This window comes from Gastrolobium bilobum, unplaced genomic scaffold (genome assembly GCF_033153095.1).
Source record: "Gastrolobium bilobum isolate Gb01-03AN ecotype WA unplaced genomic scaffold, APGP_CSIRO_Gbil_v1 utg4434, whole genome shotgun sequence".
NCBI classification, from domain to species: domain Eukaryota; kingdom Viridiplantae; phylum Streptophyta; class Magnoliopsida; order Fabales; family Fabaceae; genus Gastrolobium; species Gastrolobium bilobum.
In genome coordinates this window covers 165,627-191,684 of record NW_026896289.1, presented here as the reverse complement: position 1 = coordinate 191,684, position 26,058 = coordinate 165,627, and the positions used below count along the sequence as shown (strand labels likewise).

Sequence of the window (26,058 nt, the reverse complement as noted above, 5' to 3'; positions counted from 1 at the left end):
TTTCATCATAAAATACAATAATTTTGACTAAAATAACACAATTTTATGTTTTTTAAATTAATAAACATTAATCCCAAAAAATAATAAAATAATATTTAGGGTGCTCGTGGATTATAAAAAACCATTTATTAAAAAAATAATTAAACTATTCAACATGATTTTTTAATATCATTCTATATGTGATTTAAAATGTAAAGTTGACTTAATCTAATTTAATCGAAATTGGTTTGTATTGGATTAGTTTTTAATTTTTAAGAACATTTTAACATATATAAATTTATCAAATTCATCCAAATATATTCAATAAAAGTTCAAATAAATTCATCAAACTATAAATTAAAATTCTAAAAATATAGTATGAAAATAAAAAAAATTCATTTTGATAGATATATAAAACTTAAGAAAGAAATTACCACACATTACCTTTTCTTAGAATAGATGTTTTTCCCATAAATAATATATGCAAACTATAAACCTATTCATCATTAGTTAATGTAAAAATAATGTAAAGAAAAGTTTGGCGTGATTGAAGACTTTGTTCCCGCAGAGTTTCTTCTGGATGTGTCGGCATTAAAGCAATATTAACTGGAATCATTGATGGCAAAAGACAACAAGAGGTGAAATAAAATACAATAAAAGGCAAACACCAACTACTGTGGTCCCTGTTAAGACTAAAGAGAAAAAAACGAATGGGAATAACCCAATACGTGAGGCCAAGACAAATTCTTCAATTAAAGAAAAAAGAATCAAAGGGGGCATTCATTTATCTTCTTGTCCTCATCGAAAACCATCAGAAACAGGTACAGGTACAGGTGCATCCCCTAACCTTAACATTTACTTCTCTTGACCCCGTTTTCTGTCCTCACAAGTCACCACTACTAACCCCTCGTTATTTTCGTTTCGTTTCGTTTCTCCACTTAATTCAACCCTTCCTCTCCCAATGGCTAAAGATTCTTAATTTTTTATCGCACAAGAGAGAAAAGGCAAAAGGGTATCCGATTCTGGGTTTAATAATACGATCTGATCAGAGGTTAAGGATAGATGAAGCGTTCACTCTCCGGCGGCGGCGACGGTGCTCCGGCCACCGTGGAGGACAGGAAGATGAAAAAGGCAAAGCTGGTAGAGAACAACAACGAAGGAAGAAGTGACGGTGGCGTCGTTTATCTGGATGAGAACATGCTATTCGAGGTGCTGAAGCACGTGGACGCGAGGTCGCTAGCTATGGCGGGTTGTGTGAGCAAGCAGTGGCACAAGACGGCGCAGGATGAGAGACTTTGGGAGTTGATCTGCACGAAGCAGTGGGCAAATACAGGCTGCGGGGAGCAACAGCTCCGATCCGTGGTCCTTGCGCTTGGTGGGTTCCGTCGTCTTCACTCTCTGTACCTTTGGCCTCTCTCTAAGCCCCACGCATCTTCCTCGTCCTCTTCTTGGGCTTCGATCCCTCACATGATTCGGTCGAAGCCTCGTTTAGGGAAAGACGAGGTTCACCTCTCTCTGTCTCTCCTCTCTATTCGATACTACGAGAAAATGAATTTCAATAACAGAAACAGATGAGTAAAATTTCCCTTCTGTTGTCCTCTATCTGCCTTTGACTTGGCGTTTGTGTTTGTGTTTTTTTTTTTTTTTTAATTTTATTTTCGTGTAATTTTGGTTTTCAGTTACCAGATCTGCATTTTTATTTACTATTAAAGGCGATTAAGCTAAGCTGGTAGCCTAGTTGTGTAAATTGGGAATGGATGTATTATTACGCCTATGAAAAATCTTAGGTTGATTTATGATATATGATATGATATGTCTGTGTCTATGTTGGGATTGAATTGCTTATTTTGTGTGGTTTGCAAAATAGTTTAGCGTTTGGGATATGGGGAAAGTCAAGTCAGGAGACGGAAAAAAAGAGGATATTATTCTCTGCAGATTCATAGGAATTGGGTAGTGGGTATGGGGAAGAGAATTGCCGAAATTGGATAAAGGGTGTATTTGAATGCGCACAAGGTGACAGAAGCAAATGCCTTAGTTGTAATAAATGTCTGGTACTGCTTATGCTTTCTGGCTCTTACTTCGGCCTAATCGGTAAAAGACACACAGATCAGTTAGGGCATCGTTTGGATTCTGCAAAAGCCAAATTTTTCTCTAGGGACAAAGATGTGTTTGTCGCATTTGTGCTCCCTATTCGTTGTTTTATATACTGAACGTTGTTTGGGCTCTGGACTTGTGAACAGAATTGGAACTTTTGGACTGATACCAACAATGCTATTTTTTTTTCCCGCCTTATAATCTTAATTATAAGGGTGTGGTGTTTTTAATGTTATAGAAGATAATTTTATCTCTTATTATTTTTCACACATATATAAAAATATGTAGAGTTCATGTGGGGTTATGTGAAGATAAGGGAGAAAAAAAATACTCCATACACTTTTAAGTTTGTATGGGAGAAAAAATTATCTCCTGTAATATGAGAAATATTAATCCTTAATTTATAATAACTCTTTTTTTTTTTGGACAATATAATAATAACTCTTTCTGATTAGCCTATTTTGTCACTAATAAATCTTAGGCCATTACAATGAGTGGAAATGCGAAGTGGTTTACAAAGTTTGTTCATATAATAAGTTCTTAATGCTAGGTACTAGGCAATTCCATTACCAAAAATTGATAATAATGCAGGGAACTGCAAAGATATTTGTTGGAATTTTGCCCTTTTGGGTTTCTTGAAATAAGAATATCAAAATGCATTGCAAGCTATTAGATGGTGATATCTTCCGCTTATAGGAAATCTGAAATTATGTATGGTTCATATGGTTTTACTTCATGGCATATCAACATCCGTATTTGCCAACTACGTTTTAACTCTTATAATAAAAAAAAATGTTATACAAGTATTATATGAAAATTTGACTTTTTTAAATTGGCAGTATAAAACTGTAAACTTTAAAATCGTTTATATTTAATTCCTAAATTATGATCATTTTACAAATAGATTAATTTATCAATGGACTTATGACGTGATATAATCACATCATTTTTTTGTATGATATTTGCACCCTTTATTAAATTATTTATTAGAATTCTTATTTCATATGTATTTTAATCCATAATAGTATAAGTATAAAAAAAAATCCATAATAGTATATATTATATAATGTACAATAATAAAATAGATTATAATTTAAATAATTAAAGTATTAAATTAATATTTATTTGACTATTACTATCATACTTAAAGCATGACAAAAACCTTGCTTTGGGTTATTCCCCAATATAGCATGGGCCAAATCACACATGGTTGAAGGTTGAAAATTATGGACCTCAAGACTGTTGCAAGGTAGAATAGGCTTCTTCTCGAAGTGCTTATGTGGTAGTTTTGGTTCAATGGAAGTGATTGAGATAAGTAGCAAAGACACTCCGACACAAGGTTATTGAGAGATATCTGTACATGATATTGTACCCTTTGTATTTATAGTGTGCTCTGTGTTGTCCTTTGTAGGCGGCATCTCTTCTTATTCACAGGGTGACTACTCTTCTATCACAGTTGATGTCCTTCAAACTATTTCTTAATGAAAAGTCTAGATGCTGGTCTGTCTTTTTAGAGTAGTGAGAAGTTGAAGCTGTGGCATCTACGCATACTTAATTCCTATTTTTATATCCCTTGTCTCCATTTGATGGTTGTGATCCATCTTAACTTGGACGTTTAAACATGGTTAACATTATAAGAGCGCGACAAACTTGCCTTGGCTGTCATACAAGGTTGACCTAACGAATTACAAAGAAACCCATCTAAACTTAATTAATTGACAACTCCAAGTATCAAACAGCCCGCTCACATTTTAACGTGGGCCTGAAACCCACGTCAAAGTAATGAATGACTTTTACAATCATTTTGAATTTGTAAACAAAAAATGAATCATTTTTCGGGTATCGAACTTTTTAGCTTGCGCCGCGAACAAGGTCTACATACCCATGTGGGAAACTTGAATTGGTATTGAAGATTTTAGGACTGAATGAAGTGTAAGAAATGTTTTTTTTTTTTTTAACACCTTCCATAATTAATTTATCGAATACTTCACATCTTTTATTTACCACCTTAAAAATAATTTACGCAATAAAAAAAAAATAAAAGTAATCTAAGGATTAATTCTTTCACATAATAATTTATAGTCATAAATAACTGCAGCTTACAAAAATATCTCATATAGGTTGCCAAAAAATTACAATTAAAATTAGTGACTCGCAGGCCAAAATCATCAGCACCGTATAAAATAAGGAATTTTCATACTTCTACATCAATATTTACACTCAAAAGGATGATAGGAGTATAAATCCTATCAATATTTACACTCAAAAGGATGATAGGAGTATAAATCCTAAAAAATGTGCCCACAACTACATATCTACGCAAACATGTAGAGGTGCAGAGATGTCTCGGTATGATCTTCATAGATTTAAATCAGCATCTTTCGTCCTGCTCCACGTAAGTACACCCAATCCATGTGTCTTAATATGGAAATGTTAGATAACAAATAAAATATACAAGTGAGAAATATTCTCAATTTTCGAGCTATAACATTTTCAGTCGCATTTATGCAGAAAATACCTTCTCATGCACAAAATAAATAATTAATAAATTAGACTTAATCAATTAAAGTATATTTTATTTATGCTTGATGCCTTAATTGGATTTAACTATGCCCAACCTTAGAGGGCTCTGACCGTGAGAAATATGCATATGGTTGAGCTCAAACCAAAGTAAGGTGTCCTTTACTATAAAGTCCATTAACTATTACTAATTAGATCAGTGTCACAACAAAAATATTGTATGGTTTGCTGCTATTATTATTTTATGCTTTTTACACAATCAAAGTATATTTTCCAATTATAATACTGGCATAAATTTTCCCAGCATGATATATCAAAAGCTTCTCTTCCAAGTATAAAAAAAAAATATTACTATGGCTCAGTCACTTTTCTTGTACCAGGTTCATATGCATATGTTATACCAATAAATATTCAACTTTACATCGACCACAATTTCTAATTTTTGCTTTAAAAATTTCAAGAAAATGCAAGAGATGAGATAAAGGTTAGCCCACAAGTTTAGCATGTTCCATTACTACTTGAAATCTTATATGGAAATTATTATTTTGCTATAAAAAAAATCAAATGGCAGTAACCATATTGCAAGATTAGTATTTTTTTTTACAGGGGTCACATGAAAATGCTATGAGTAAAAAAATGGTGTCATGAAATGTTGTGTAGAGATTATATATATATATATATATATATATATATATATATATATATATATATATATATATATATATATATATATATATATATATATATATCATACACTCTTGATTAAAGTATGAACGGTCATACTTAGTGTAGTTTGTAAACAAAATTTTTGTAAATATAACTTTTACACACACACATATATATAGGGTAAGATTTTTTGACACTGGTGTCAAATTTAAAGTTTAACACCTCATGTGAGGATCGTTAGATAAAAAAGATCAATGGTGTCACAGGCTTACAAATCAGAGTCGTTGATTTTTTTTTTTATCTAACTAATCTCAGATGATGTGTCAAACTTTAAATTTGATACTGGTGTCAAAAGATCATATCCCTTTTTAACTAAGTCTGACCAGGAAGACATAAAAATTGCATTTTCTTTCTCCACCACGTCAGCCGACAATGTCTGTGGAGTGAGAAAAAAAAGGACAGAAAAAAAAAGAACTGTTTTATTACTATAACTATGTCTTACTGGTCAGACTTAGTTAAAAAGAATAGTTGTAGATAATATTATTGAAAGTGGTTGTAGAAATATTTATTTCATATATATATAAGATCTATTTATCTAATGCAATATGAGATAGTTATTTCATGCAACAGAGACAAAACAGTGGGATCCATTATTTATTTTTTAAATTGTGGATCCTACTATTTTGTCTCTGCTACATGAGATAATTATCTCATGCAACATGAGATAAATAGATCCTATATATATATATATATATATATATATATATATATATATATATATATGATCGAAGATCCAAATTAAGAAGGAAATCAATATTGGAACCATCTCAAAAAATTTCTCCTTGATAATCTGTAAAAGAATTAATTCGAAATCATTATTTCTTATGATATTATCTTAATTAGCTAGCATAAATCACTGTTGAGGAAAAAGAAAAGGAATGATAGAGGAAAAAGTTTTTTTAAAAAATCTAAAACAATAAAACAAAGAGAATGAGATGATAATGTTTGACGAATGAATTGTATGAATTTTTGGTAATGGGATATACAAAAAAATGGGATATACAAAACGAAAGAGTAATAAGTAAATGAACAATGGAAGTTGGTTCACAACCAACAACGGATATGAAGTATCATTTAGATACAGCTATGAAGCATCTACACTTCAAAAATTCTGACGTGTCGTGTCCGACACTCTGACACTTTAACACACATTGTAGAAACTCAAAAAGTATGACCATTTATAAATTTTTTTACAAAATACACTAAGTATGACCAGTCATACACTGTTGATAGAAGTATGACCGGTCATACTTAATGTAATTTGTAAGAGTTTGTAAACAAAAAGTTTATAAATATAACCTTCCCTTATATATAATGTAATTTGTAAGAGTTTGTAAACAAAAAATTTATAAATATAACTTTCCCTTATATATATATATATAATTTAAAGAGACCCAACTATCATTCAAAGTCATATTTAGAGTTAATTCTGTTTAGTATTCTAAGCTCTTAATATCCTTCGAATTCACTACGTAAATAACATGGTGTTTGTGTTATAGCTAACAAATATCCTTCGTTTACAAAAAGAATCACTCTTAACTCTTGTTTCAGTTTTAGCTAAAAGTAGAAGCAGAAACCGGCAGTGTTAACAACAAATATATAATGGAACAATAAAATAAAGGAAAGATGAAATTATTGTTTATTAAAGTAGTGTTACGCCTTACGCTTGTCCAACGTGTTAGAGCCACGAGTCTTCTGCTGTGACGTCTGAACTGCGCATCCGATTGCATGTAGTGGTGCAGCATGCTTTCTAACAATGGATTGATGAGTTTCTTCTTGAGTCATCATAGCGTAGACACGATTGATATTTGGCAATGGTGCAGTGTTTAATATCTGCTTTTGAAGATGTCCATACATATGGAGTCATCCAGTCTCCTGAGGAACTGCTACACATAATCCTTTTCCTTTTGTTCAGTAGCTCGCTTGGTAAAAGGACAACCATCATCGTTCGAGCACGTAAGGTCAGCTTCACGGGCCTTCAATTCATCCCATATCGCACGTAGATGCATGTAACATTGTCCAATAGACATTCCTTGTTGCCTGATGTTCGTCAAGCTAGCCTTGAGTTGATAAATTTGTGGCGCATTCTCCATTGAATAACGCTCTTTCAAGTCATTCCACAATTCCTTCACAGTGTCAAAACACCTGATGAAGGGCTAAAGCTGTGGATCAACTGTATTGTATATCCAACTTATAATAATAGAGTTGCACATAATCCATGCACAACCCTCGTCGGACAGAGCCTCCTTCGATTTCTTGATTGAAACACAAGACCAAATGAAAAGCTTATCATTATAGGTCACTACTAAAAAAGCCTTTTTCTTCGACGGAAAAATTCCGTCAAAAATAAAATTTTCGACGGAAATGTATCTGTGGTATATATCTTCGTTGGTAACGCTTTTTTCGACAGAATTAGCGATTCCGTCGAAAATTGTCAACGGACATTATTTCCATAAAAAATGAATGAAATTTCGTCGAAAAATCTGGTAATAATTTTTCGACGGAAAACAAATTCCGTCGAAAGTTTTTGACGAAAAATGAATGAAATTTCGTCGAAAAATCTTGTAATAACTTTCGACGAAAAATGAATGAAATTTCGTCTAAAAATCTGATAATAATTTTCGACGAAAAACAAATTCCGTCGAAAATTTTCGACGAAAAATGAATAAAATTCCGTCGAAAAATCTCGTAATAATTTTCGACGAAAAATAAATTCCGTCTAAATTTTTCGACGAAAAATGAATAAAATTCCATCCAAAAATCTTGAGATAATTTTCGATGGAAAATAAATTCTGTCAAAAATTTTCGACGAAAAATGAATGAAATTCCGTCGAAAGCTGTTGTATAAATTTTTGACAAAATTACTTTTCCGTCGATTTTTTTTTTAATTTATGTCTACAAGATTAATATCAATTTATGTTTTGTACCTGATAAACAAATATAATAAAAGTAGATAAAATATCAAAATCAAATTATCATAATGTACAAAAATCCCTGTGCATTTACTAATGAAAAGTCTTATAAATATAAAAGTCCTTGTCATATACTAATCAAAATAAACCTATATATATAAATGTCCAAGACACATACTAATCAAAAAGGACATACATATACAAAAGTCTCTGTCATATACTAATCAAAAAAGTCCAATATCTATGAATGTCCAAGACATATACTAATCAAAAGGGTCGTACATATACAAAAGTCCCTGTCATATCAAAATCAAAAGAGTCCTAATCAAAAGGGACAATAATATACAAAAGTCCCTGTCATATACTAATCAAAATAGTCCTATATCTATAAATGTCCAAGACATATACCCATCAAAAGGGACATACATATACAAAAGTCCCTGTCATATACTAATCAAAAGAGTGCTATATCTATAAGTGTCCAAGACATATACTAATGAAAAGGGACATTCATATACAAAAGTCTCTGTCATATAGAAATCAAAACAGTTCATGTACAATAGTTCATGTCATATACATCCAACCAAGATACAAAAGTCATGTTGATGGATGACGTGCATGATCATGGTCATCACCTAGGTCCTGAGACGGCGGCTGAGTCTCGTCGTCATCCTCAGTATCTAAGAATTCCACAAGAAGCCTTCGCATAAGCTTCTCCATAACATCCATTCGCCTCTGCATCGTATCTCTGAGACTATCATGTTGCTCAACCATGTTCTGTTGTTTTGCGAACCTTTCCTCTTGTTGTGCAGCCCTCTCCTCTTGTTGTGCAACTGTACCCTGCAACTGCATAATCAATGTGCGCATCCTGTCATGCTCATACTGGGACAATCCAAGTGGTATTCTGCTGGACAACTGAGATTGCTTATATACTCCTGCCTGTGTACCTAAACCAAAGACTCGACCTTTACGGCTAACCCCACCAGCAGCCTGCACGATTAATTCATTATCTGAGACTGCACTGCTAGCATTCTCTCCTGGAGTGACCTGACTGTCCCTCTCTTCCCTCATTCTCATAAAGTCATCCTAATAAAAACATAGAACAAAATTGTTGTGTTAAAGTAAAGTGCATTAAAACTAATCAGCTTTCGAAGTTAATATAATGTTGTAAAAATCAATAATACTCACAGCCATTGCCTTTGCCCTCTCATTGCACCACTCGTCACGGTCATCCTTAGATGTGTATGTATGCTTGAACACTGCCCAACCCACGGCGAATGGGTCCGTGACAATCCCTCCAATTGACCGGTGCAAGTTATATCCGTAGAGTATATTCAACTTCTCCTAGCACCTCCCAATGATTATTTAATCACACATATAGGGGTGTCTTCCTACACTTTGACCGTGAAGCTACTCCATATCCCTTGGTTCTTCTTGACCAGAGCAACATCACATGCAACAGTGGAACTCCAAATATTGTTTTCCTTACTACCTACGACGGAAGCTCAATTGGATTACATCCCAAATAAGTTGCACAAAATATGAAGAAGAAGAAAGAAGGACCACGTGGTTGAACACCCTCAAAATAAGTTGTTTTTATTATTGTTCTAATACCAATTCTGGACTCATACCATTATTAACTTACACATTATTGTTGTTTTTATTTAATGTTGAACAAAATCAAAATAAGTTGTTTTAAAAAATGGCTTTTCAGGATCCCAATTGAAAAACTAATGCAGGACCATTTCAAACCCCAATACTGAGTGTCTTATTCAACATCTTACCATCAAAGCCTTAAAAAACCTAACTTTAAAAATTAATGGTTTCATGAATGCTTCTACGAAGACAAAATTATAGAAAAATCAATAACCCCCAGCAAAAAACACGCAGAGTAGATAGTTATGCATAGCATGAAGCAAGTAAGGAATAAGATCATACATGTTTATAAGGAACACCAAGCTTCTTGAGTTTGAGGGTGCGATAGCTTCTGGAGGTTGTTCCCTATTCCATTAGAAACTCTGATATTTCAACATTCAATGCATTAAATAAAGAAACAATCATTTACTCATGTGGTATACAACAAAAAATACAAGAAAATTTTACCGACATAAGAAGAGCTATCGAAGGAGAACCAATAGGAGGAGCTAGAATAGGGGACGAAAGAGATATCGAACAATAACCACTACGGAGCTGCAAAGAAGAACCGGGCTTACATTTTGCAAAGACAGATTAGGCTAGGGCTGAGAAAATATGGTGGGAAAATAAAAGTGAATAAATTATATAAATTTTTTAATTAGGAGTTTGAAATAGCCATATTGACAAGTGTCATTCAATGGTGTGTACACATAACAAATTTAAACTATTAAACATTGTTCAATGTAAATTTTTTTAATTTTTTTAAGATAATGAGAGTGAAAACAATTATATGAGTCCTTATATAATTATATAATTTTAAATATATTATACAAATATCATATTTTTAAAATAAAATCAAAGATAAAAAATAACATGAATATGCAGATGATAAAAAAACAAAATATAGGATGATTTCATAAGTTAATTCTCCCTGTATAATATATATATATATATATATATATATATATATATTCAAAACTGTAAATTAAATAAACTATTTTTTTCATATATTAAAAATATATCAGTTAAAAAATTTATCATTTAACACCTGAGGTCTTAGTCACCTTGTGGTTACAAAATATATCAGTTACCAATTTGTCTTCTTAAGTAACAATATAAAAATATATACTTTTTCTATGATATCATAAAATGAAATTAATTAAATAAATTAAAATATATTTAATGTACATTAAATATGTATCATCAAAATAAGAACTTCCAATTTTTTAATAATTTTGTAACGATGTCGAGTAAAAAAATAGATAAAATAAAATAATATTTGATTTGATATTTTGTCAAAGGATCTAAGTGATAAATCATATAAACCACATTAGGGTCAAAGTGAAGTTTTCCCTAAAATAATATGAATGTGTATGATGTTATTATTTTTCCAACTAATCTTAAAATGTAATTAGTTCTAACAACTTTAGAACAAACTACTTTAATATAAACATACTCTAGGGGCAATGAGGTCACTTTCCATTTCCATATTTTATAACATACTTTCTCTATTATCTCCATCATTCTCATCCCTATTCACCCTCAATCTATCGGTCACCCTCAATCTAATATAGATTGATATACATTGTGTGTTAATGCATAATATAATGATATATATATATATATATATAAATTATTATTATTATTATATATATAATGCTTGACATTTCTCAAGTTGCTTGAGATAACTTTATCTCTACTTGCTAAATAATAACCTTATAAAGATGGATCAATGGTGATAAAGGAAGATAGAGAAAAGAAGAATCGTAATCATTCAAAGGTGAATCAATTAATACAAGGAAATAAATAAACAAAACAATGTAATTTTTGGATGGATGGAGATAAATATATATCTCAAATTGCTTGAGAAATATTTTTCACACATACACACACGTGTGTGTGTGTGTGTGTGTGTATATATCAAATGAAGTGTATTAATTGTTGCTTGATTAAGATGAAACCTTGGCCGAGTTGATTAAGATAGAACCCTCATTTTATATCGAAAAAATAATTTCTAAAATGTTAAGTCAAAATGAAAAAAAAAATCATATTTGAAAGTCTTAAAAAGATTCACATGAAACAGAGGAAAAATATTAATTAATAAAACTTTCGATGGAATCTGATTTTCGTCGAAAACTTTTGACGGAATTGGTTTTTCGTCAAAAGTTTTGCTAGAAAACAGATTCCGTCAAAAATTCTGTGAGTAATTTCAACGGAATTTTTTTCGTCAAAAAATTCCATCGATAATAAAGACTTTTCTAGTAGTGGGTATTACAACAGGATCGTTATATGGTGGCGAAAAAATGAAATTGAAAAATAATGGAGTCGCCAACAATATTTATTTATAAAAATATTGGGAAAACTTTTTTTTGTTTAAGAAAATTGGTTTTTGAAAACTGAAGCAGACTCAGGAGTCAATTACAATTAGGGAAGATGTTTGCACCCTACACGGTCCGTTTAAAAAACAGTTTCCTTTGAATTAATTGTGAGAGTTATTTGTAAATTTTTAAAATATTCGTTTCACCCCAAATAATTTTATTAAATACAACTTACTATTTACAAAGGTGAAAATTTATTTTTGGACTTGATGGAAAAAATTATGCTCCGACATATCCCTTGATACAATAGGAAACTCAAAGCTATACCGTTCTTTAGAAAATAATTGTATGTTGTTAATTTTAATTTTTGAAAATAATTGTGAAAATATCCTTAATTTTTTTAAAAAGAATCCATCTTTGCTTAAAATTTAAGATAACGTAGCTATATGTAAACTTTAGCGAAATTACAACACTTAAGGATGACGAATCATATAATCAATGTTGTAATTCACTGCCGGGGATAATGGAAATTTAGAACAATATTTTTAAATAGATAAGAACAAATTTTGAATTTGAAATTTTAAAAGAAAACCATTTTATTCGGAAAGTGAATCCACATTACACAATGTTTAAGATAACATAATTATACGTAAACCCATATGATATGTACAATCCTTGAGAATGGAAGACCATATATCAATGTTGTAAATGGTTGCATGGATATTTTATTAAAAATAATTTATGAGATGAAAACAAAAATAATTACCCAAGACAAAATATGCACATATATAATAACTAATTTTTCAAAAATAACACTGTAATTTAAAATCAAAATAACATGAAATCAGCAATTACAAAAATTTAAAAAATAAACACAAGAAACTTCAATAACCTTTTTGTTATTTCTTTACTTCTTTTTTTCTTTTAAAATAATTACTTAAAATGTACATATACATTACCCGATATGCAAATATCTTCTAATTAAAATTAAAAAGGTAAACTTTAATATAATAAAATTATTTAAAAGTTTTATTAAATAATATAAACAAACTAAATAGATTAAGAAGAGAAAAAGATCTCTGATGCATTGGTCCAAATCCTAAGCTAATGGTTAGCAAAATGGGGTATCCGAAATCTCATCCTTTGAATTCGAAAGGAAAAAAAGAGAAAAGGCTATCTGTTACGAGTATGGTGATGTCGTGGTGATGCTAGAAGCTTTGATAGGAAAAAAAAATTAAAATAATACTTTTAAATTAAATAATTACGCATTTAATGTTGTTTTGTAAAAAATTACACATCTGTTGCACAATGAACGCCCCAGTGAGGCGTCTCTCCCTTGGGGAAGACGCCCCCTTTGGGCGTCACATGTAACGCCCAAAGGGGGCGTCTCATGTGCAAGCTATATATACCCCACTTTCCTTTTTTCACTCCTTACTCATTCACCTCTCTAACCTCTCTCTAACCGCGGTTCGTAGCGAAGCTTTGCCAACGTAGGTAAGGTCATAATACCTCATATGTATACATTTAAATTACAGTGCTAGTTAGTAATACATGTTAGGATTGATTGTATATTAGAGACTTGGAACATTAGGATAGTCACTTAGAAATTTTGTGGCATGCTATGAATGTTGTAATGATATAATAATTTTATTATTACGTAGTTATTATTATTAATTTTTAATTATGCATTAGGGTTTAGCATATTAATTAGTGATTTATAAATAGTGTTAGGGACTTCGTAAATTTCGTATGTATGATGTTATTAATGCGGGAGTGCATAACTTTGTAGTTAGTTAGGGAGTGCATAACGAGAAAACAATCCCATGCTTCCAAAGTTTCGCCTTCTACGATGGCAAAAGCGATCGGTAAACATTCATTATTATCATCTTGGGTTGTGGCCACCAACAATTTTCCTTTGTACTTCCCATATAAATGTGTTCCATCAATTTGTATGACGGGTTTGGCAAATTTGAACGCCTCAAAACACTGTCTAAACGTCCAAAAAATGCGATGAAAAACCTTTTTTCCAGAAACTAAGCTCTGCTCGGCATAAAGATCATTTGTTTGTATATGATAAAATGAACCTGGAGAAAAGTGAAGCATGTATTCGCACCACCTTGGCAAAAAAGCATACGATTCCTCCCGATCGCCGTACATAATTGCCATCGCTTTCTGCTTCGCATACCACGCCTTTCTGTAGGAAACTTTAAAGCCATATTTAGCAGTTATCCTTTCTTGCACCAAAAAGATTGACACAGATGGTTCTGACTTTATCATCCTTGCATTGAAGAGGATATCAGTGCCTCGATAACATCGAACAAATTTAATTACACGGCAGTACGTAAACATTGACATGTCATTACGGTAAATAAATACGTACCTATGACGAGATCTGCAATAACGTCCGCATCGAGCTGTCTATGACCCTGGGAAATGTGCTCATTCACACATTCGTGTTTTCCACCCCATCTCGTAATCTTCCAATTTTCATGAAACACCGGTTTGATCGCCCTTACGCGCCACGGACAACCTTGATCATATGCACAACATTTCATGGACAACTTTGCAGGCGTGCTCTCAATTACAATGGCTTCTTAATGCTCCCTAATGAGGTTGTGCTTAAGTGCCATTTGGACATCTTTTTTGTCGCAAATTCTTGATTGACAAATAACATGTCACCCAGTTGCCACGGACCTTGTATTGAAGCCGATCCAGAGACCGAACCATCAGTACATGATTCTTGTTCGCTCCGATAACTCCAATCAATGTAGGAATAATGCGGAATTCCTTCCCAAAAAGGAATAACATCTGTGACACCTGCAATTGCGGATTATAATTTTTTAATACAAACTTACTAATTCAGGTATTAAATCAGTTATCTATTCAGCTATATAAAAATGGGATCAATTACCTTCATGGTGAATACCGAACGGGGCAGACGCAACGTCATTCAACTGCGGCATTTGCGCGACGACTGGTTGATGGAATATTGAGATTTGAGACACACCCATCTCACGTGATTCATCTCCTTCTGAAGCACTAGCATCCTCCGCCAGAAAACGTTCTTCCATTGCCACATTGTGCAGCAGATGTGTAATTTTTTACAAAACAGCATTAAATGCGTAATTATTTAATTTAAATGCATTATTTTAATTTTTTTGCCAGCTTTGATATAGATGAAGAAATTGTGGATGGTTTTAGCAGCCTTTGCTTCCAGTGATGCTTCTCCAAATCCTGGTACAACCATATTCGTGCAGTGTAAGAGTGTGGGTTGAGAGCTCCTTCGCTTTCGAGGCCAAAAATGATAAACATAAAGAATTGAGAAAGTGGTAAAGTTGCCAGGATGACATCGTTAACAATATTTACGTAGAGAATTGAGAAAATGTTTTAAATTTAGTGAGGACAAAGCTATGAAATCCAAGATACTATGGCGGGTTAGGGTCTCTGCATATCGAAAAATATCTCCAGGCTTCTATTCCACATGAAGAAATATTTTTGAGCTAGATCTATTTATCTCATGTTGCGTGAGATAATTATCTCATGCAACATAGACAAAATAGTGAGGTTCACCATTAAAAAAAATAAAATAAAATAAATAATAGAGCCATTATTTTATCTCCGTTGAAATAATTATTTTCCTTGAGGTCTTGGGTAAAAGTTGAGAACTTTTACATCCAAGGTTGAACCCACAATTCCATATCTGTATTCAAGGAGGCTCTATTTTTTCCTCTATGTATTTTCACCCAAGCACAAGCCCAAAGACTTATTGAATCTCTCATGACCTTATGTTTTCCCCTTTTCTAAACATTTCCTTTCTTTTTCCAATTTCTTCTCCTCTGTTTAGAGACTCTGATGTTCATTGAGAAGCAATAGCGGACTTAGAAATTTTTTTTAATGTCTGCACAATTAGAATAAAAGAATAAGGTAAAAAAAATTTAAAGAAAATTTTAAATATATTAAAATATATATATATATATATATATATAAGAAAATTTTTAACTTAATATAAAAAAAGTAATCAAGAGTCAACTAAATTGTTACAACAGAACATTTTGGGTTCTCAACAAAAATTACGAGCCTCAATTTAATCTTTTAGGGAAAAAAAGTCTACTCGTGATCCCTCAGAATTCAAAAATAGACTCAGATAATCAAAATCATGGTCCTCTGAAATTCAAAAAGATTCACATTAATCCCTCAAAAGAACTAACATGGGTCTATTTTGAATTTTAAAGGGATCACGAGTCGGCTTTTTTTTAAGAGATTAAATTGGATCCTGTGACTTTTGTTCCTGACCCAAAATATATATATTTTTTTCTCCAAAAATTTGTGTGTGCATTTGCACACACTAAAACATACGTAGGTCCGCCACTGTTCAGAAGGGATTCCCCTCATTTGATTTTTTTGCGTGGACTTATAGGATGAGATCCCATCCTTTGTCATTCTGTTCTCTGTTGATTTTGCCTAGAGCGGAGTTCACATGACATATTTCATTCTGGTGTTTACTTATTAAACATTTTTTTTTTCTTTTTCATTTGACTAGTTTCTATTTTTAGCTTGAATTTCCATGATGCAAAGCTACTTAAGCTCTGAATTTAGTAGAGAATTTTCTTTGACTAAGGAGTTGTCATTGTCCTCATTCATTTTTAATTTTTGATTGCTTTCTTTCCTTTAAATATAATAAACAAAAGTGGAGAATGGTGCAAAGGTAGGACAAATTAAAATATGATGTTCACAATGGGTAATAAAATGAAAGTTCCATTGGAAGGTGTAATCATATATCTTTTAGTTCTTGACCCCCAAATATGATTTGGATCTATTTCAAACTATTTATGTACCTAATATATCTAGGCATTTAGTTTTGTTATCTAAACTAAATAAAATCGAATACTCTTAAATTTAATGGTGATAGTTTATGTTTATATAAACATAACTATGTGACTGATAGTGATATATTATGTGACGATTGTACAAATTAGATCTCGAGACACTTTATGCTAACCATGCATCATAACATAATATTGTCAGAAAATGTGGTTTAGTCAATAAACATTTTACTTACTTCTAGAACAAGCATTTAGGTCATGTTTTCAAATAAAGAATAAAAAGATTAGTAAAAAATAAAATCCTTCTAGATTTATATTTTAACAATATGCATGTATGTGTGAATTAACAAAACGCACAAAGGAAAGAGTCACAAAAAGCACTCAACTTCTTGAAATTATAAACATTAATATTTGTTAACTTTTTTTTATGTTAATGCTCTCAATTAAGAAATTTTTTTTATTATCTACATTGACATTTATTCACGTTATAGTTATATCTATTTGCTACATGAGAAATCTTAAGCCCTAAATATCTTAAATATATGGGGTAGGATATTGTAACAACCAACTAATGTTACTACTAATGTTACTACCAATCAATTTCACCGTTAGATCGATTATATTGATCCAACGGTTATATTTATTTCCATCTTTGTATGGTTATTATGATTCCCCATATTTAATGTGAAAACATTAAATATGAGAAATCATAATCATACAAAAGTGAAAATAAATATAAAGTATTAAATATGAGGAATCATAATCATACAAAGATGGAAATAAATATAACCGTTGGATCAACATAACGATCTAACGGTGAAATTAATTGGTAGTAACATTGGTAGTAATACTCGTTAGTTGTTATAATATCCTTTTCCTAAATATATATGTTGAATAGGCAGAGTGACAATTAGCCAAAAATAAAAATGATCAGGTATGATGGTATTGTGAATATTATGAAAGATATAATGAAAATGGACAACACATGCATCCATTTACTAAAATTTTTTTATAAACGCTGACATACATAAATATGTAATGTTAAGTACACTACGAGAAAATGATGAATAAAAAAAAGTAAAATCTTATTAAATATAATTACAAATATATTAAGTTATTTGTTTTGGGGAGAGACATATTTATATAAGTATCATCCAATAAATTATAATCGTCAAATTGATAAAAATCAACAATTAAAATTTAATGATAATAAGTAATAAACTTAATTGGTGGTAAGTGCACCCCTTCTCATTTTTTTTACCTATTTCACTATTAATTTATATTTTAAAAATGATCATATTAACCTCTCCCATTTTTTAAATATAATTCTAGATAAAATATTTCCAAAGGCTCACTTTGAAGTAAGGATTTAAAATAGAGGTGGTACGGGCAATTCACCCTTCCCAATTTATGTTTTTATCATTTTATATTTTGTTTTGTTAAATTTAAAAATACTCATACAATTCAAGTATTTTTGCTAGTTATTTTTTAGACATAATCAGTTTGATAGAAACTTAGACAACATATATCTCTAAAATATTTTCTCAATATTTTTTGTGAAATTTTAGGCAAATAACTTTTATTCAAAGATCTTATCAATTATTATCTAATGATTCTTCTATTTCCTTTTCTTGTCATTAAGTGCATGTATTTTTCTATTTTTCTTTTTTGTAGATAGTGCATGTATTCTTTAGTAAGACACAATTAACGGTATTAAAAAAAATTATATGAAATTTAGAGAACTGATTAACTCAAAAAAAAGTGCAAGATTAACATGGGTGAACTTAAATGAATTGGCGGGTTGAAATTTCCAAATTTGCCAACCGATGAATTGGACCAATTATATTGCATGTGTTTAGACTTACAAGACAAAAATTAAATTTCAGAGTCTACCATAAGCAAAAACGAACTTGAATCTTTCTACTGTTATGGGTGGATCACTCAATGGCCCAACACTGATAAGACTTTTTATCATTGGTCGGACTTTTATATTATGGCATGTGAAAAACACGCCCTAATTTCGTTGGCTTCACTTTACTCACTTGCCCAACAAGTTCCCACCGCAAAACAAAATATTCCAACTGGACCCACTTCTGTCAATCATGCATCCCACCGTTCTGTTCTTCCTTCAAATTGATGAACACAAACAAAAACGGTTGTGTCCTTTATGTCCTTCTCTCTGCCCCATCACCAACTTGCTTCCCATTCTCTTCATATTTAGTTCAGTCTTCAGAGCTTTATATTCGTTGTTTTAATTATTAAATAATTTTAGATAGTACGGAATCTTTTTTAAATTTTTTTGATCTTTTATATAAGATCATCTGATTGCGAATTAGACGCAATCATCTCGGTAAGAATTATTTTGTAGCAAATAAAATTGCTCTTTAAATTAGACCGTGTTTCCTAACAAATAAACAGAATGCAGTATTAAATTGATTACCGTTCAGTTCTGATATCCTCGATTTGTCGTTATGTACATACAGTACGAAAATTATTATCATTTTTTTAACCCTTGAGGAAAGGGAAATTAAAATTAAACTAAGAAAAAAAAAAAAAAAACAAACACCGTTCCACTACTCTGCGATTCGTGGCCAGCTGGCTGATTCGAATTCCGAAGGGACACCACCGTCTTTTCCCTCTCTACTCGACGTTGCTAATTCCCATACGCTTCACCACAGCGTTTCTAATGGCTTCAGTCTGCATGCACAGTCCATTCTGCTCAATCCCTGACATGTAACTCCTCACTTCCTTCCTAATCATCTCTTGCATCACCGCCAAGAATTCCGCGTCGAACATCTGCTTCCCACGGTCGTCGCTGCTCTGAGCCGGCGGTGGTGACGGTGGTCTCGTCTGGATCACCTGGGTTGGGCTGGAACTGAATCCATGGTTCGACCCAGACCCGGACCCGTTGTTGGGGGAACTGAACCCGGGCAGTGATAAGCTAAGAGAGGTTAGTGGATCATTAACCGAAGACGCAGTTTCGAATAGGTGGATTGAGGGAACCACGGCAATGGGTCTGCAAACGTTAACCTGAGAGGGAGGTGTGGACATAGCGGGCAAACCAGGATCGCTCAAATCGGATCCGGATGGGCTACTCGGGTTTAAATAGCCCGCACCGACACTGGAGGATCTTTTGAGGGGTTGATGATCACGCGAATCGGGATCGGTTGTGAGGGAAGGGCATTTCCTTTTCAGAGTGGAATTCCAATGATTCTTAACGGCGTTATCTGTGCGACCGTTAAGGAGGCGAGATATGGTGGCCCACTTGTTTCCCAACCTGGCGTGCGCTCTTATGATGGTGTCGTCCTCCTCCGCCGTAAAAGGCCTGTGCTCCACCTCCGGCGACAGCTGGTTGCACCACCGGAGACGGCACGATTTACCGGATCGACCCGGAATGGATTTGCTGATCAGAGACCAGTTCCTTGCCCCGTGGGTTTCAACTAGCTTCTGTAACGCGTCGTCCTCTTCGGGGCTCCATGGACCCTTGGTCCGATCCATGTCTTTCCTTGCCGACGCCATGGAACGATTAAGTTAACAAACTCAGTATCATAAAAAAAAAGAAAGAGAAGGAACAAAAAAAATAATGAAATTAAAATTTATAACTGCGGGAGAGGAAGAGAGAGGATGCGTGACCTCTAACTCTGAGAGAAATGATGGTGGGTTTTGGAGAAATAGAAAATGCGAAGCGATAAGAATGACCGGTTGGGCCGGTAGTGGTGACCGGTTGGGGCGGTTGGCAAGGCAGTTACTATACAGCTGTCAAACTAACACGCGTGGAGTTGGAGCCCCGTAACGGTTACACGTATGATCACGCTATCGGTGCTGCTGTTAAGTCAGTTGTGATCTAATAAGTAATAACTAATTAACTATACTTATCTTATGTTGTTACTCAAACTCAATTTTACACTTGAACTTTTTTACCAATCCTGCCATGCATGCCTGTGCCAGCCCAAATCCACCATTAAAATTTAAGATTATGAAATAACATAATATATATGGGATAAATATTTTTACAGTCACCTTAGAAAGGTTATCTACAGACTACATCTATCCCAAAAATTATATCGTTTTGATTAATGAAGAGTGTTTCTGTAATTTTAGGTGAATTAATGAAGGATGATTCTATAATTTTGTTTTTTTTATCATATTCATTTTACTAAAACACCCTTCATTAGTTTACTTAAAATTACAAAAACACTCTTCATTAATCAAAATGACGTAGTTTTTGCATTAACTATAAAAATTTTTATCTAAAGTGACTGAAGAAATTTATATATATATATATATATAAAGAAAATTTTCAAAAAAATTACTGTAACTTTTCTAATAATCATTTATCTCCTTTTCAAAATTTTAAAGCATTTATTCTTAATTTAAAATTTTTTTATCATTTATCTCTCTAAAGGAGGGGGTAAGTGATAAAGAAACTTTAAGTTAAGGGATAAGCGATAAAAAAATTTATACAAAAATACAAAAATTTATATAAAAATACAAGTGATTCAAAAAATTTGTGAGGAAAAAGTGATAATTAAGAAAACTCGAGGATTTTTAAAATTTTCCATATAATACTGCCACCAGTAGAGAAAAGAATGCACACGCATTCATAAATATCTCCTCCTCTCGACCATGACCGTTGAACCGTTAATCAATCAAGCTTTATCTTAAACTCAAGACAAAACTGTATTCTCTATTTCCAGCTGTATAATAACCACACAAAAAAAATGCACGTACTTCAAAATCTTTGCCTATAGTAACGGACAAGATAAAATAATAACAAAATAAAAGTGTGGCTTCAACTGAAAGATAACTAATTACAGGTGGTTTTGGAAATTAAAAATTGAATAGTATGTTGATCAACTGCTATTAGATTTCTTCTATTGACAAAAGTAAAATATATTTCATAATTAATTTTAAAATGTTTATTTGAGTTGGAAATTTGAAAGAAAGTATCAAACAGTATATATTTAAATATATATATGAAATGTTATATTTATAATTTTTTTTCGTATAACTTCTTAAAATCACTTTTATATTTGTTGAATCAAAATTAAATTAATAATTATCATTTCATATTATTTGTAACTTTTAATTTGATTTTAATTCAACCACCATAAAATTATTGTAAGAAAAAGGGATTGTAAATATAACCTCCTTCGTTATTCAATTTCTTTTGGTTCAATATTTCATATACAATTATTGAGTACGTTGTTTATTATTAATTAAGAGAATATTTATATGAACATGGATTCTAATTAGCAGTTTTTCCGAAAAATATCAAGGCATGAGCTTAGCTCGAGGGATTTGAGTACTGACCGAGCGAGTTTGGAAACCGGAGTCTCGAATTGAAGGAAGACAGCGTTTCTTTTTTCTATTTTTTTTTTTCTAGCTCAGTTTTTTAAGGGTTATAAATTTTAAAGTTGTAATAAAAAAATTTATTCCAAATTTTTTTTAGAAGAGTAATTTTAATTCTTCTCAATGAAGTTTTTTAATTATTAATTTGAAAAAATATTAAACTCAAGGAACGGAAAAATAAAAAAGAAGAGAAGGTTATTATCAAAAAAGAAGAAAAAAAAGAAGAGAAGGCATGGAAACGCAAGTGCTGAGCTGGCGATGAAAAGGACCAAAATAAGTAGCATAATCTGGGGATGAACGCAACTAATATCCTGTCAGTAAAATCCAGGCTGTCAAACCCCAAAAGTCACAGGCTCCTAACGGCCTTCTTCCCCACATTAGCGTCACTTTCCAGTCCTTGCCGAAACGGCAAAACCCTCACTTCAACCATTAAATTTGGAATTTTTAAAATTTGTACACTAGGATGCAAGACTTTTCATTATTATTATTATTATTAACGTTTTTTATTCTATTAGTTAGTTGAACGGTTGTACCAATTTTTATTGCTATAATTCTGTTTACATGGAAGGCAAGAGAGTTTGAGGAGCTAATGCACATGAGTAAAAAACAATTTACTTAATTACCTAATGATATTTATTTAGTTAAAGGGTTTGATGTTTATCATTTTAAATGACATAAGTTAAGAAAGAGATAGATACAAGAAATAAAAAACAGGAGGAGAAAGTGAGTGTTTTTTTTTATTTTTAATTTTCAATAAATATTATTTTATTTCATTTAAAATGACAAACATTTTTTTCTTAATTAAATGATTTATACATTGATTGTGATGATTTGATAAAATAGCGTCAGCTATGCACTGGATCGAGTGTCATAAATACGATTTTTAATATCAATAACAAATATAACTGTTATCATTAAGGAGGCGTTTGATTGAGGAGAATTTTTTTAAATACTAGAAAAATGTAATTGATAGGAAAATGGTTGGAAAATGGGTTTGGTAGGAAAATGTAAAAAAAGTTGTTTGGTTGGAAAAAAATTTACAGGAAAAATTTGGTAAATATTATAAAGTCTATGTTTGGTTTGAGTTAAAATATTGATGGGAAAATGAGTTGCAATTACCAAAATACCCCTTCTTTTTAAATTTTTTGAATCTCATCTTGCGCTGTCTATGTTTGATTGTGTGAAGAGTACTCTCATTCAGTGTCATAAATCTATCAGAAATTGCCACATCATTTTAGCCTATTCAAACCTCTAGAAATTGCCTCTGTGTTCATCGCACTCTGCTTCCAGTTATGGTGAAGGATGAAGGTAGCTTTATAAAAGGGTAATTTTGGTAGTTATGGTGCCAAATTTTTTCATTTACCTAGCTTTTGTGAAATACCACATTGGAAGTGGGATTTGAGTACCATGCAGTTTATCAGATTTTGCAAACAATTATCAATGGCTAGGCAAATCACTTAGCTAGGAAAATTTTTTACTACCATGTACCAAACATGGACAATCCCAAATGCCAATCTCATATGCCTAGGTAAATTTCAAGAAAGTTGCTACCAAACACAACCTAAAGGATTTAGGTAATTGGCATCAAGTCACGAATTTAATAAAGTATCACGATTGGAAAGAAGCGGAAGAAAAAAAAGTAACACAATATTTCTTATGGGATATGATATTGAATCTATTTTTTTATGTCTATTTTACATATATTCTCTAATATTATTGGATCAAAATATCAAAAGGAAAGAGCAACGATGAAGATTAGTTGAGATTCTAATTTAATGGTATCAAGATAAATATGTAAAATAAACATAATATCATATCTCATAAATTGTTTCTATATATAACAATCAAATAATATTACTATCAATGTTACTACCAATCAATTTCACTGTTAGATCGATTATGTGGATCCAACGGTTATATTCATTTCCATTTTTGTATGGTTATGATTCCCCATATTTAATACTTTATATTTATTTTCGCATTTGTATGGTTATGATTTTCTATATTTAATGTTTTCACAATAAATATGGGGAATCATAACCATACAAAGATGGAAATAAATATAATCGTTGGATCAACATAATCGACCTAACAATGAAATTGATTGGTAGTAATACTAATTGGTTGTTATAATATCCTACCCCTTTAAATTTTTTGAAAATGGATCATCTCATGTGGAAAAAAACATGATATGGTCATGTGGGAAGATCACAACCATACAAAGGTAAATCAACGGTTATGATTTCGTAACTACCTATTTTAATATATTTTTTCTCTCCTCCTTTATTACCATTGGTCCACCTTTGTATAGTTATGACTTATGATTCCCCACATGACATGATCATGTGAATTTTCACATGAGAGGATCCAGATCCAAATTTTTTATCTTAGTAGTTCCCTAGAACAATAAAAAAGAAAACACGTTATTTATGACAATGATTATTCATATATAGAGACAAAAATGAGTTTCTAGAGACTATCCAAGTAAACAAGTTTATTGAATCGCAATATGTATCGTATATCGGTTGTCCTGGTTTTTTGTATCGTGAATCATATGGAATCGTAAGATACAAAAATATTATAAAAAATATTTTAAAAATATATAATATAATTAATATCTTACAAATCCAATTGCCAAAAAGAATCCAATAAGCAAAATACATAAGTAACTAAAGTGCAAACCAATTATTCTATCACTCATCAATCATCAAGATTAATATTATCACTACTATCACTATTAGCATCTAATAGTGACACAACTAATCCATCATCATCTTCACTAGTGTAGTCATTTGACTAATCTCTCATTTCTTGTTCAACAATTTGATGTCCTTTTCTCTTATCATTCTTTTTGACAATATCATTTCGCTTCTCAAGTTTGTTGGCATTATCTTGTTCTTGTATGATAATTTCTTTCCTTTTATCATTCATGTTGGCTTTAAAATTTATTTTTGAATATAAATCAAAAATCAAATCTTTATTTCTATAATAAAAATTATAAATTTTGATTTGAATTTCATATCGTATTATATACGTATCGTTTGATAAAATCCTTTTCTGATACACCCTCTCGATATGTATTGTTGCGCTTGTGAATTGTATTGTATCGTATGATACTGATAACTATGCGAGTAAATATTAACATACATTTAGCCTTGAGATTGGAAAATTTTGAAAGGAGTGTGAAATTGAATTAAATAGCATTATAAAACTCAAAAAATATGTTTTATTTTTAATTTTTTTTAAACAGGTTGACGCACCCATCTTAAAACAGGACGTATTGATATTTTCTACCCATTTTCAAGAAGCGGACCAACTCATCCCGCCCTATTTTTTGACGGATTGGCGGCGGATCAAGACTGGCCGACTTGGTTTGCCAGCTCTAGTTTCTCACATCAATTTTTTTTATCTGTCCCACAACATTCGAGTTCAATAAGAGAATTCCAATTTTCACGGAGGTCAACTTTGTGGTCATAGCCAGTGACTACGTGGACATCGCTTCCTCATTGTTCTTTGTCAAGTGACCTGAACATCTCGAGTGGGCAAGAGATAAACAAGCCGTGTAAAAAAGATTCTACCTGGAAAGCCAACAACTTCTGTGGTGTTGAGGTGGCAATTTTCAACACGACAACTATCACGACATGAGAAATTCGTGTTCAGATCAATATGTTATCTGTTATGGACTCATATATGAGGCTC

General features: G+C 31.8%; 2 protein-coding genes across 2 annotated transcripts; one reads left to right on the top strand and one right to left on the bottom strand.

The window, feature by feature from the left end:
* Positions 1-689: 689 nt before the first annotated feature.
* LOC133298675 (F-box protein GID2-like) lies at positions 690-2,264 on the top strand. The gene has a single exon (XM_061498004.1). It carries the CDS (start codon positions 1,042-1,044, stop codon positions 1,552-1,554), a length of 513 nt encoding a protein of 170 aa, XP_061353988.1. The 5' UTR covers positions 690-1,041; the 3' UTR covers positions 1,555-2,264.
* A 17,028-nt stretch (positions 2,265-19,292) lies between these two features.
* On the bottom strand, positions 19,293-20,635 carry LOC133298663 (transcription factor MYB44-like). The gene has a single exon (XM_061497995.1). It carries the CDS (start codon positions 20,524-20,526, stop codon positions 19,648-19,650), a length of 879 nt encoding a protein of 292 aa, XP_061353979.1. The 5' UTR covers positions 20,527-20,635; the 3' UTR covers positions 19,293-19,647.
* Positions 20,636-26,058: the final 5,423 nt, after the last annotated feature.